The following is a 13655-nucleotide window of genomic DNA, read 5'->3' on the forward strand; positions in this document are numbered from 1 at the left end:
GGGATGGCACAGGTGAAAAATATATTTTTTTTAACTTTTTTTATGTCAAAAAACATAAAAAACGTTCATCAGTCATTAGTGATGGATCAAAATTACAGTCCATTGCTAATGTTTAGTTATTAGTAACAGATCACGGTTATGACCTACCACTAATCATCTTATTAGTGACGTATTCAGAGTGATGGGTGTGAAACCCGTCACTAAAGATAGTTATCACCTGTCACTAAAAATATTTTTTCTCGTAGTGAGTTGAAACCCACTCTCCTAAGTGGGTTTTGAACCAACCCCTCTTCTCATTCCCTCCAACCAAACAAGGTAAAAGCCATCTTTGCCCCTTCATTTCCCATCTGTACCGGTCCTAATCCATGAACCAAACACCACGTTATTATATGACAGCCCTAGATATAAAATCTTGAGCTGTACACACAGTTGCTGGTAAAAGATTGATTGGCTTGCGATAAATGGAGGAGTATTCCCTCTATTTCTTTTTAGTTGTTATTGACTATTGGCAGTCTTTTAGATGCGATTTTGACCATTTTCTAATCTTTTAATAATATAATATGATGAATTTTTTAATGTCAATTATTATGATATAGTTTTCAAATGTCCAATCCAATCTTGATAGTTTTAAACATATCTATAGTTAAAATATCATAAACCACAAGGATTCTAAAGCTTCAAATAGAATGAATCAACGGAGCATTTCTGATGTAAAATGTATGTATCAAGGTGACATATTGCAACTGCTTAGCATGTCCCATACTCCCATTGCAGCATAAAAGTCAATATATATACCACCTGAAAGAACAATATAGCTCCAGCTGATTGTCTTATTCAACTTCATCAAACATGCAAACTATTAAGCAACAGATATTTTTTGGTGCAAAATGCCTTCTGAAGAGAATATAATATGCAGATCTATATCTAGCTATTGTGGAAGGGTGTGATTAGAGGGAGTTACATTAATCGGAGCAGTGCTATTGTTTGGTACTCACCTTACGTGCCATGGCAGTGTCTAGGTAGTGGTATGAAGGAAGTGGTATATATGAAGGTGACAGAGAATGGTTGAGAAGATATTTGGATTTTGGAGGACAAATATTGTTAACAAAGTTTGATAGTGTTGATGCTCAAACGTCACATATATAGGTTATACAAATGACTAAATAAACCCTTGACTAAATCTACAGTACCACAAACGCCATTGACACACATATTATACACTACTATCCTTAACACTCCCACCCCTTTCAAGAGGCATACGGAATAGCAAGGAGTTTAAAGATGACGCTAAGGAAAATATAGAATCTAGGTCTTGAAATTATCATCATGGTGTGCAACTATTGAAATGTAAGTCAAGTAGTAGACAATTTCCTCTCACACCGATGTTAGCCATCAACAAATTGGTGCTGCCTTCAGAAACTGTTTCGGCTGTCTATGGTATGATTATATTGAGCAAATTGTGAATATTAGTGATCCATGCTCATGCATGACTTGAACCTATTCGAATTGTGATCTGCAATAGCACGTATGACAATATGTGATGTTATTATTTCCATCTGGTAAGCCCTGTGGACTGGGGAAAATTGCAAAGCTCATCAATGCTGGAAAAATTGATTCCTCTGAGCTGATCACAATGAACACACTGAAGGTACTTAGATTTTTTTTGTTTAAACATGGTATGCTTCTGTTGTTTTTTTTTTTTGTTTGATCACATGAACATATGTATCCCACATAGCCAGGATACAAATGTCATTGGGAAGCAAATAAAGGACGGAATTCGCTTAATAGGCCGTGGAGCAGAAGAAATCAAATGGCCGATTCACCTTGAGGTAAATATAATCTCCAGTTAAATAAAATATTTGTATCTAATCAGGAGTGACATTTACTCTTATAGTTTCTTATTTTCTTCACTATAAAAAATTATTTTTCGAGACACCTAAGGTATCTTTTCACATACGGTTTATTTGAAAAACCACCTGAACAGTTGGCAAGGGCCTCCTGCGGTTACGGACCGTAAATAAATTTTCACAGGTACTTCCTTATGTGAACTGCCTCTAGAAATGACCATCCATTAAAAAATTCATAACTTTTTCATATGAAGTTAGATGAGGAAAAACTCTATATGAAAATTGTAACCCTCGACGAGATCTACAACCTTGTAGTTGACATTTTATTTATTTGAAGTCATTTAGATGTCTAAATAATCGTTTAGTTTCAAACGATTATTTGGATATCTGAATGACTTCAAATGAAAAATATTTCAACTACAAAGTTGTAGATCTCGTCAAAGGCTATAATTTTCATATAGAGTTTGTCCTCATCCAACTTTGTATGAAAAAATTATAAATTTTTAAGGTAAACTATCACCTATTTCTACAGACGGTTCCTTATGTGAACCGCATGTAATAATTGATAGTCATTTCTATATGTGATTAATTAGGTGAACCGTCTGTGAAAATAGGTGATAGTTTATCTTAAAAAATTTATAATTTTTTCATACGAAGTAGGATGACAACAAACTTTATATGAAAATTATAGCCCTCGACGAGATCTACAACTTTGTAGTTGAAAAGTTTTTCATTTGAAGTAATTTAGATGCTCAAATAATTATTTGAATTTTCGGATAAAAGATATCAAAAGAATTAGATATGCTAATATGGTTATTAGTAGTTCTTTGGTGGGATGGTGAGGAGGGTTCGTTCGAGCTGAGAGGTTTCGAGTTCAAGTGCCAAAAATTGCGTAACGTGCGTATTTCACGCGAAAAAACGCGTGACTTGTAAGCGACGTCGCGACCGCGGGGGTGCCTGGTTGGTCAAAAAAAAATTCGCTTTTTTTCAGATCAAAAAATATTGATTCGGGGACGGATTATCATAGCCGGTTCGCTTAACAAACCGCCTGTAGAAATAAATTTTTCACAGGCGGTCCGTTTAAAGAACCGCCTATAGAAACATATTTTCACATGCGGTTTTTTAAGTGAACCGCTTGTGGTAATAGATTTTCACATACGGTCTTTTTTGCGCTTATAAAAATTGTTCATATCTACAGACCTTCGATCACAGGCGGATACGTTAAACATCTATAAAAACGAGTTACCACCTGCCGTTAGAAATAGTTTTTTAGTAGTGCTTGCAAGCCATCTTGTCAGGAACGATATGCTTACCTTTAAAGTTCAAAATGAACGCCTGGCTCTTACCTAGAAAGATTATGTTCTGCGTCTTGCTGCATTTGATGACATAAGTTTGAAACATGAAATTGGACATCTATTGAGAAAAAAGAACTTTTTTTCGTTAAACTAATACCACTTTATTTCTCCACATGATCTACTAGCCTGTCCATAGCATGCAATCATGCTGAGTACAGATAATGGCTTTTTCCTGAAGCTAATTAGGGAGTTCAATTTCCTTTCAATCCCGTCGACGTCCAGCATATATACCTTCTTGAAGTCCAAAATGAATCTTTGGCCTTTACCTACAATGATTGTTTTTGTTCATTGCTGCATGCGACGGCACAAACTTAAAGCATGAACATGGACATTTGTTCCTTAGCTTGCAACCATGCCGTGTACAGATGATTTGATTTCTTTATCAATATCATTTGGCGTAAGACCAACTGAAAAATTTATCACCGAAAAAAATCGATAAACCAGATAATCTTGTTTATCGGCGGGGCCGGTAAATTTATTATTGGCCAAAAATTTTGGTAATTTTTGAATTTGACATCTTTTGATTCCTGAATCCAACACGCGAGCAACAAAACGTCGATCCACAGGCTGCAGGCCGCCAGACCACTCCTCCAATCCTATTTCATTTATGTGTTATTTTTTATGTCAAATGGTATAGATACAATCTACGTGATTTTCTAGTTAAATTGAGCTTTTTGTTTCAAATTTTGTCCCAAAAAGCCATTATCTGTACTCAGCATGATTGCATTCCGATAAATCTGATAAAATCCGATAGAATTCCGATAAATCCGATAAATCTTGTTTATCGCTAACCTCCGATAAATTTTTGTTATTGATAATTTTTTCCTTGACAAAGTGGTCTTGAATGGGATGATGTAGGTGAGTAAAAGAGCAACATGATGATTTTCCTTCAGTTGTCTCGATGGTGACTAGATTAGATCAGTCCTGAATATTGCTGATGTGGATAAGTTTGAACTTTACTGCCCTAATTCGGCCATTCATGACCTTTTTGCGGTTGCTGGTGTTATTTTACATATTGGTTCCTGAATTCAGAAATCCGTTCTTAAACAGTACATGCACTGAAAATTTCAGGTATCAAGGGAGACAGCAAGGGCAAAAGCTGCCGTCGAAGCAGCTGGTGGAACAGTAAGATTGGTGTATTACAATGGATTCCAGGCGCTCCTCAAGCCCGAGTGGATTGAGAAGAAGGGCCAACTGTTACCAAAAGCGGCGAGGCCTCCGCCCAAGCAGCGAGACAAGGTTGATAGCATTGGCTGCCTGCCTGCACCAACAAAGCCACTTCCCTTCACACCAGAGGAACTAGAGTTGCAGCAAAGCATGACGCTGCTCGTGTGATTGCATAAGATGGGTGCACGTTGGAGGCACCTTTTTCATTCGACACACCAAACAGGCCCCTGAGAATGTGTATTGCATTAGTTCGAGCAGGGCCTGTATAAGAATGGACTGTTATATCTCGAAGATCCATTCCTTTTGGAATGAGATCCCTTGGCCGCAGTTTCTTAATTTAGCTTGTCGTTTGGACTGGTGAAAGTCATTTTTCACGAGTACAAATTTGGAGGGAGCAGCAGCACCCGGATGGCCGGATGGGTATCTGAAGAGGATCCCGATCGATCCAGGTTAATATCTCTTGATATTGCCAGATGAATATATCCTGATAGTTGGCTGCCTAAATGACTGGGAACGAATTTTATTGTGGGATGCAGTGCAGTGTGAAGCACCATCCAAATTAACAGGTTTAATCATGAATCACTGAACCCATGAATCAAAAAAGAAGACAAGCTAGTCAACATTGAAATCACGCATAGCATATTCCACGCCAGCAACAAGTAGACCTGATCTTAGTTTTGCCCCCACTACTCCAAAATAGGTCAACAATGCCGATCCTAAAACCTCATCAGTGCCGATTTTGGAACCGGCACTCCATAAGTGGCACTGATAGTCGAAGCCTAGCAGTGCCGATTTTGGAACCGGCACTGATGAGATTTTCCGTAAAACAAAAAAAAGAGGCCAAGTAAACGAGTCGGCTCGATGCATTGAGCCGAGCCCACTACTGCCCCACATGACGGAGCTCATTGTCACCGCTGGCCCTACCGCTGCTGCAAGCTCCCAAAAGAAGAAATCAATCAATGTCTTTGTTGGATCTCCGCCCTGATTGACCGAGAAACGATTGATTCGGACTCCCAGAAGAAGAAATCAATGTCTTGGTTGCAGCCCAGATGAATAGAACAGAATAGAACATAAGAGATGATTAGAGCAAGCACTTTGAAAATTGTTGGAGATTGAGGGAGCAAAGCCAAAGGGGTTGATGAGCAGAGACTATATGTGGTACCTTGATGTTTCTCCCCTGCATGATGAGGTGCACCGAGGAGAGGGGCCCATCCCACACCATTCTCACAAACATGGACACGCCACCGCGATGGGGCTCCGCCACCATAGGCTGGGCGGCAAGCGCACGGCCTAGGAAGCCCAAGCAGAGTGGCGCCAAACCAGCAGCACAGGCGAAGGAAGGCTTGGGAGCAAGCTAGACACGGTGGTGATGGTGGCTGCGGCGGGTGATTGGGGACACCAGAGAGAGAGGATAAGGTGGAGAGATTGAGTGGATGAGAGGGATCGAGCTGAACACGTATTATCAGTCGCCGAGCGTGAGCAGACGCAAGGTGGGTGAGCCAAAATCGGATTCAATCAAAATTTCAGGTCCAGACTTAGCTTCAGTGCATTTCTATATGGAACCAGTATTGACACTGACTATCAGTATCGATTCTTAGCGTCTCAGTCATTATTCGTGCGCGGGAGTATAACAACCGGCACTGATACGTCTTCAGTCGCGATTTTTGCACAACCGATACTGATATGACGCTACTTATAGCATGTTCTGTAATAGTGCCCATTTGTTGGATGCAAGATTGACATTATATTCTATTACAGCTTGTAAGCAAGATGAGAGCAGCAGCATCTGAATTCTGAGCGTCCATCCATCCAACTAGAAATGGAGATTATATACAAAAGAGCTATCACATCCAAATGGAGACCCCAGTCGATTGAAAAATAAGTGGCAGACACCGTTCTGCACACAGGTATGGAACAACTATTATGTTAGCTTAGAACACATTATTTATATTTTCACCTGACCGACCGATCGATCGATCGGCTGCTGGTTTCTCCCTTTTTCCGGAGTTCCATCCACCCAAAGTGTGGTACAAACTTGGATTGGATGGATGGCCAGTGTAAGTAGCATCTGCAGTTTAGAAACGCCTCATCGCAGTAAAGAAGGGTCCCTTTGTCAGCAAAAAGATAAGTACTTTCTTAACAATTTTGAATGGTTACTTCACTTAGTTGCAGTTAAGTATACCACGTTTTTGTGCCTAATACTTCCAAAATTAGGTCCTTGCATGGCGAACTCAGTTGATTTTCTTCTGGTGAGAACAAAAAAGAGAAACCGAGTAGCATCTTTGGCTTCTCTGTTCAACTTTGGCAATGCCAGTGCCACAGCTGAATGCACTCCTTACGACACTGCTAAAAACTACAAGTTGTAGTCTACTAATACTACGCACCATCGGGATCATTGAAGACCAGGAATTAGCCACCGCACATATAGTTCTTGTAACTCAGTTCTGTGAGGGTGACATGCATGCGAAGAATTTTGTGCTGGCTGCTGTAGATGCATCGAGTTACTTGTTCAGTGGCATGTTTTCTGTCTTGGTAATGGCCTGCCGGTGCATATAGTAATGTAGAATGACTATTGCTCTTCCAGGCACCAAGAGATGGTTTCAGATAATGGAAAGAATAGCAAAACCGACTGCCTTAAACTAATGCCCAACTAACGTACGCTGTCATGCTAGTATGTTACTACATCTTCTAGTAGAGTGACTAGCTAGTAGTACTCTACTACCGAACCGACCTCAGCTCAACAGTATGCTACTGCACTGCACTTTGGCGCCAAGTGGACCACTCCAGTACCATGAAATCTTGTGGCCGGCCGTCGAATTACCGCAATTAAAAAACTAGCGCACGCACTCGAATCCCAAGGTCTATCATGCTCCAATGGCGGTTGCCACCGCCCCTCGATCAGGTTAATCCAATCCGTAAAGCGCCACCTAGTTAAGCTTACGCGTTTACTCCACTCTAGTGGTGGCGTTATCACGATAGCTCCACCCGTGCACTCACACGCACGCATCGAGCTCGACCAATCGCATTGCGGGATCCATGTCGCAAATTAATCCTTTGAACAAGAAATGATACAGTGCCCGGAAGAAGAAAGATTTTGGTCCAACTTGTCCAATGCATGCCTTGAAAAGCGAAAGCGATCGATACAAACATGGGTAGATGGAGATACGCACATAACATCAAGAAACGTGAAAGAACAGCAACGGCAACGCCAGCGACAGCAAGCATGCGCCGACGCCGATGGATGCCGAGTGACAAGAAACAAGCACTACTGCAAGCTCGTCTATAATAAGTTGAATATTCCTCCCTTTCTTTGTATAATGACAAGAAACAAGCACTTGTTCAAATTGAGCTGGTCGTCTCCCTCCTTTCTTTTGGCAATCTTTCTCGTGGCCGCGCCCGCGCCCGCGCACACTCAAAGCGAGCAAAAGGGCCGGCGCCCGTGGCCACGCCCACCGATGGATCGGTCGGTCGGTCGCCGCCATTAGAAAACCGGCCCGCCTTCGACGCAGATGGCCAAGCAGCCACATATCTCTGATGAGACCTCCACTACCACTCCCACCACCACCACCGCCCTCAGCCTCCTCCTCCTCCTCCCCCTCCCTGTTCCTACTTCGCACGGCTCCCGCACATAGGCGCGCCTCTCGCGACCTATAAATCCGCGCAATTGCCAAGGCAACTACTACTGCTAACCGCCTCGCCTCGAGCAGTCTCGTCATCCTAGCTAGCTAGCTAGATCCCCCGACAGCGAGCGCGCACGCCGTAGCACTCGCTTCTCCACCTGCTCGCGTGTATATAAGCACGCCTAGTGATCCGAGATTCACCATTCCGCTCCGTGTGCAATCTTGTTTCTAGTTGCGCAAAGCTCAGATTGATTGGTCGCAGTAATGGGGTTCACCGCTAGGACCGCCATTGCTCTGCTTCTCGCGCTTGCTGTCGCCTCGAGCTTCCTCTGCGACGGTGTCCACGGCCGCCACCATCACACCAAGCACACAAGGCACAACCCCTCGCATCCGCCGTCCCACGCTCCGGGCCCGGAGAGCCCGAGTCGGGCGCCTCCGCACGCACGGCCCTCTCCCCCGGCCCCGCCGCCGTCGACCTACCCGACGCCTGGCGCGCCGGCTCCCGCGCCCGCGGGCGGAGTCGCCGTGTACGACGTGGTCAAGGACTTCGGCGCCGTCGGAGACGGCGTCACGGACGACACCGACCCGATCAAGACCGCGTGGGACACCGCGTGCCAGGACGACGGGCCGGGCGTCGTGCTCGCCGCCGCCGGGTACTCGTTCCTGGTGCACACCACCGTCTTCACCGGCCCGTGCCAGGGCAGCGTCACGATCCAGGTAGCCGCCATAGGAAAATGCAAGCTTCTGACGTTGTCGATTCCGACGCTCATCAGCTTGTCGACTTTGAAATTCCAATGACATACGTGTATTTTCAGCTGGACGGGACGATCGTCGCGCCGAGCGATCCCAATACGTGGCCGGCGAACAGCAAGCGCAACTGGCTCGTGTTCTACCAGGCCCACGGCGTGTCGCTGCGCGGTGCCGGGCTCATCGACGGCAAGGGCCAGAAGTGGTGGGATCTCCCCTGCAAGCCTCACAGGGTAATTTATTGTTTACTAGCATAGTAACAGAGCTACGAGAGTTACTGAAGTACTAGTGCATACTATATTATTACAGAGTTACAGTATCTGAAAGTCTCGGTCGCTTTTTTTATTTTTCCTCAGGGCGGAGCAAGCACCCACGGATCCTGTGACAGCCCAGTGGTAAGTAGCCTAGCAGCTAGAGCAACGACTTTAACCGTATTAACCGCCACATTACCTGTCTTGTAGAACTACCTAGTCTGACTGACGTTGATCTGTTTCTTTGTGTGCTCTCATCAGGCGCTGAGGTTTTTCATGAGCAACAACGTGACGGTGCAAGGTCTGAAGGTGCAGAACAGCCCCGAGTTCCACTTCCGGTTCGACAGCTGCCGCGGCGTGCTCGTGAGCGGCCTGTCCATCAGCTCCCCGGCGCTGAGCCCCAACACCGACGGCATCCACGTCGAGAACACCCAGGACGTCCTCATCACCAACTCCGTCGTCTCCAACGGCGACGACTGCGTCTCCATTGGCGCCGGCACCCTCAACGTCCACATTGAGAACGTCACCTGCGGGCCCGGCCACGGCATCAGCATCGGGAGCCTGGGGAAGCCGGGGTCGTCGCTGGCGTGCGTCGCCAACGTGACGGTACGGAACGCGGTGATCCGGCACTCGGACAACGGCGTGAGGATCAAGACGTGGCAGGGCGGGTCCGGGTCCGTGTCGTTCGAGAACGTGCGCATGGACGCCGTGCGCAACCCCATTATCATCGACCAGTACTACTGTCTCTCCCACAGCTGCGAGAACGCTACCACGGCCGTATTCGTCTCCGGCGTGTCGTACGCGGGCATCCGGGGGACCTACGACGTGCGCAGCCCGCCCATCCACTTCGGGTGCAGCGACGCCGTGCCGTGCACCAACATCACGCTCTCCGACGTTGAGCTGCTGCCGGCCTCCGGCGGCACGGTCGACGACCCCTTCTGCTGGAACGTCTACGGCAACGTCTCCACGCCCACCGTGCCGCCCGTGCCGTGCCTGATCCAAGGTGTGCCCAGGAACTTCAAGGATGACAGCAGCTTGAAATGCTACTCATGATTGACCTGGATCCTGCTGCATGCAACTCCATCGGTTGAACAATACAAGACATATTTTGTATTGGTTCGATTTCTTTAAAGTTAGGCTTTGATCATTGTTTTCTCACAAAATATATAGCTATAGATACAAAATCAATATAATGTGAAAGTGTTTTGAAATATAAATCTAGTTGTTTAATTTTTATATACTAAACATACTTATAATTTGACTAATTATTGATCAAAATATATAAAATTTGATTTTTGAAAACAAAATATATCTAGCATTCTTGAGCGGAGGGAGTACTTGTTTAGAGGAAAAGGAACATAGTTAAAAAAAGACAGAAGAGTATGTTAGTGCAGATAAAAGGAGCTTAAAGGCATGATTACTCGTGTATTCTTTGACTATGTACAATACTAGCTGCCATGGGTTGAGCAGTTACCGCGTGCATGGGCATGGCTAGCTGGCCTGTTTTTACGATTACAGTGACTAGGAGGTGTGTTCATGCTTTTCTGTAGCAGTCTCTTGTTGTGCGTATGTTAAACACTTGTTGATTTTTTTTTTCCTCTGCTCGCAGCTCACTAGGGATTTCCAAGTGCCAATCACCACGAACATATCTTTGCTAGACGGATGTCTGACCTTCTATGTCTTTGTGGCTTAGTGAGAGACGTACAGTTTTTCTACCTTTAAAGGGACTATTTCCCTACACATTGTAATGTTAGATATGCACTTTGATTCGTACACCACAGGAGGTACACGTATCTCACCACACCCAATTTAAAACTACGTATTCTATAGTCTTTACCTTATTATGCGGTGAAGGCAAAACTGTAGAATAATGGATATCAAATTGTGGCAAATATGTTCGAAATAATGGAAGTAGAGTACGGGAGCTCAAAGTTGAATAATGAAAAGGTGCGTACGATAAAGTCACCACTGAATGGGATGAAGAAAAGCAAACACAAAGTTGAAGACCACCTACTCATGATATCTCAGGGCCCTGCCAATGCAAGCCAAATAACTTTCTGTCTGATAATGCCGTAAGTCCCCAACGCACGAAAAATAATGTCGCGACTCTAGACGGCTTGAAACGGTAAAATGTTGACATAATTATGGGCGCGTGGCAGAGAGAGAGAGAGAGACGGTGCAGGCATAATTGGCACGATCAGCTCGGTTGGTAATCCTAGCCTACTAACTACGTAGTGCTGGTGGCTAGTAAGTTTGTGCACGAGCAGCCTCCGTCCCGTTAGGTTGCGAAAAAGCATGGCGAGATGGAGTACGTACTTAAACGCTAGCTGCTGGAGATGACTCGGAGTTGACCACGGAACAGTAGGATACACTCGTTATTAAAAAAAATCATAGATGGTGGGTGATAAATATCATAGGCGACAAGTCTAAGCATCCATTACCTTAAATACGTTACTGATAACTAGTTATAAGTGATGAAAATGATGAATCATTAGGATCCATCACTACTAAAATTATAAGTGACAAGTCGTAATCATGATCTATCACTGACGTACGTCTATCATATATTAGAGAGAAAGACATAAGTAATGGATAACTTAATTACTTATCACTTATATTAAAACATAAGTGATAGATAATCTCTTCGCCCATTATTTATGTGAAAACATAAGTGATAGGTAAAGAGAAACATAAGTAATGGGTGAAGAGATTACCCGTCACTTATGTGTAGATTACCCTACAAGATTGTTCTATTTTTTGACCGCATCCTCGTACTCTAAAGAAATAATTTGTATATACAGTTCGAAAACCTCGTGCGGGACACTTTTTCAAACTATGTGTAGAAAAGAGTGTACAAATCATATTTGTACAAATAATTTTTGAACCGTCTGTATAAATAATTAGTACAGACGGTTCTAAGTTGGAATCATTTTACTAATAATTTATATAAACAGTTTAAACTAGAATCATCTATAGTAATAATTTATATAAATAGTTCTAATATTTTAGATAAATAATTATTACAGATAGTTCTAATTTAGAATCGTCTATAATAAATAAAAAAATAAAAATAAAATAAAATTTTGACCCATACTTTTACACCTCCGTCTGTACAAATATACAGTGTTCCTTGCAACAGAAATCTAATCATTGTGCGGCGGAGCCAAACAACATAAAAGCTACCAACATGGTGCAGCATGTAATTAATTGGCTCGATCAGCTCGGTTGGTAATCCTATCCTACTCCTACTAACTAGGTAGTGCTGGTGGCTAGTAAATTTGTGCACGAGCAGCCTCCGTCCAGTTAGGTTGCGAAAAAGCATGGGGAGATGGAGTACGTACTTAAACGCTAGCTGCCGGAGATGACTCGGAGTTGACCACGGAACAGCAGGATACATTCGTCATAAAAAAAGACTATAGATGATAGGCGATAAATATCATTGGTGACAAATCTAAGAATATATAATAATGACTAGTCATAAGTGATAGGTTAGAATTTATCATCAGTGAAGTCATAGATGATGGGTTGTAACCATGACCTACCACTGACGTACATCTCTCATATACTAGAGAGAAAGACATAAGTGACAAATAATCTAGTTACTTATCACTTATATTAAAACATAAGTGATAGGTAATCTCTTCGTCCGTCACTTCTGTGAAAACATAAATGACGAGTAAAAAGAACATAAGTGATAGGTGAAGAGGTTACTCGTCATTTATGTGTAAGTTACCCTACAAAATTATTATGTTTCTTGGCTGCATCCTCTTACTAATAGAGAAATAATTTATACAAACGGTTCAAAAACCCCGTGCGAGACACTTTTTCAAATTGTGTTTGGAAAAGAGTCTGTACGAATCAGATTTATACAAATAATTTTTGAACCGTCTATACAAATGATTAGTACATATGGTTCTAAGCTGGAACTATTTTTACTAATAATTTATATGAATAGTTCTAAACTAGGATTATCTATAGTAATAATTTATATTAGACAAATAATTACAGACGGTTCTAAATAATTTAGAACCGTCAATATTAAGATAAAAAAAAAATTGTGACCCATACTTCTACACCTCCGTCTATAAAAATGTATAGTGTTCCTTACAACGAAAATTTAGTCATTGTGCGGCGGAGCTAAACAACATAAAAGCTACCAACATGGTGGCCAAAGGAACAGAGATATTGTCATCTACATTCTACAACATCGGTGACAGGAATACACTCCACTATGGTGGCTGCCAATGCAACAAGGACCAGCTTACCAATGCCTCCTCCAAGCTAACATGAACTAACCAAGGCTTGAGAAATAGAAGAGCATTCTAAAATGAAACAGACCAATGTGTCATTAACCCAAAAAAATCTCCCAAGACACATCACAAGAATTAGCAATGCATTTGATGCAAAAACCTACATAGCTGATAGCAGGAAACTGGAAATGAACATAGAGATACAGCCCTTCTTCTCATTGAATGGCAACTTCATTGAGCCATACCTTATCCCGATAATGTCAGCAAAACCTGCAAAGTTAAGGTACTTAGCCGAATCAATCAAATGCAACGACAGTCTACAAAATAGCAACAATTATGTCTGATGCTCGGGAATACCATCGCCACCACTCATCATCTACAAGGAAATAATCTCAATGGGGAAGGGGAAGGATACATG

The 13655-nt window shown here is 43.0% G+C and overlaps 2 protein-coding genes across 2 annotated transcripts; both read left to right on the forward strand.

Annotated features, from left to right (window-relative positions):
* Positions 1–1633: 1633 nt before the first annotated feature.
* On the forward strand, positions 1634–4557 carry LOC133887956 (large ribosomal subunit protein uL15m-like). The gene is made up of 3 exons (XM_062328000.1): positions 1634–1648; positions 1740–1829; positions 4274–4557. Exons 1-3 carry the CDS (start codon positions 1634–1636, stop codon positions 4535–4537), a joined length of 369 nt encoding a protein of 122 aa, XP_062183984.1. The 3' UTR covers positions 4538–4557.
* Positions 4558–7953: 3396 nt separating this feature from the next.
* On the forward strand, positions 7954–10493 carry LOC133910710 (polygalacturonase At1g48100-like). Its single transcript, XM_062353013.1, has 4 exons — positions 7954–8706; positions 8805–8969; positions 9093–9131; positions 9249–10493. Exons 1-4 carry the CDS (start codon positions 8254–8256, stop codon positions 10038–10040), a joined length of 1449 nt encoding a protein of 482 aa, XP_062208997.1. The 5' UTR covers positions 7954–8253; the 3' UTR covers positions 10041–10493.
* Positions 10494–13655: the final 3162 nt, after the last annotated feature.

The sequence above is a fragment of the Phragmites australis genome, chromosome 1 (assembly GCF_958298935.1).
Source record: "Phragmites australis chromosome 1, lpPhrAust1.1, whole genome shotgun sequence".
NCBI classification, from domain to species: Eukaryota; Viridiplantae; Streptophyta; class Magnoliopsida; order Poales; family Poaceae; genus Phragmites; species Phragmites australis.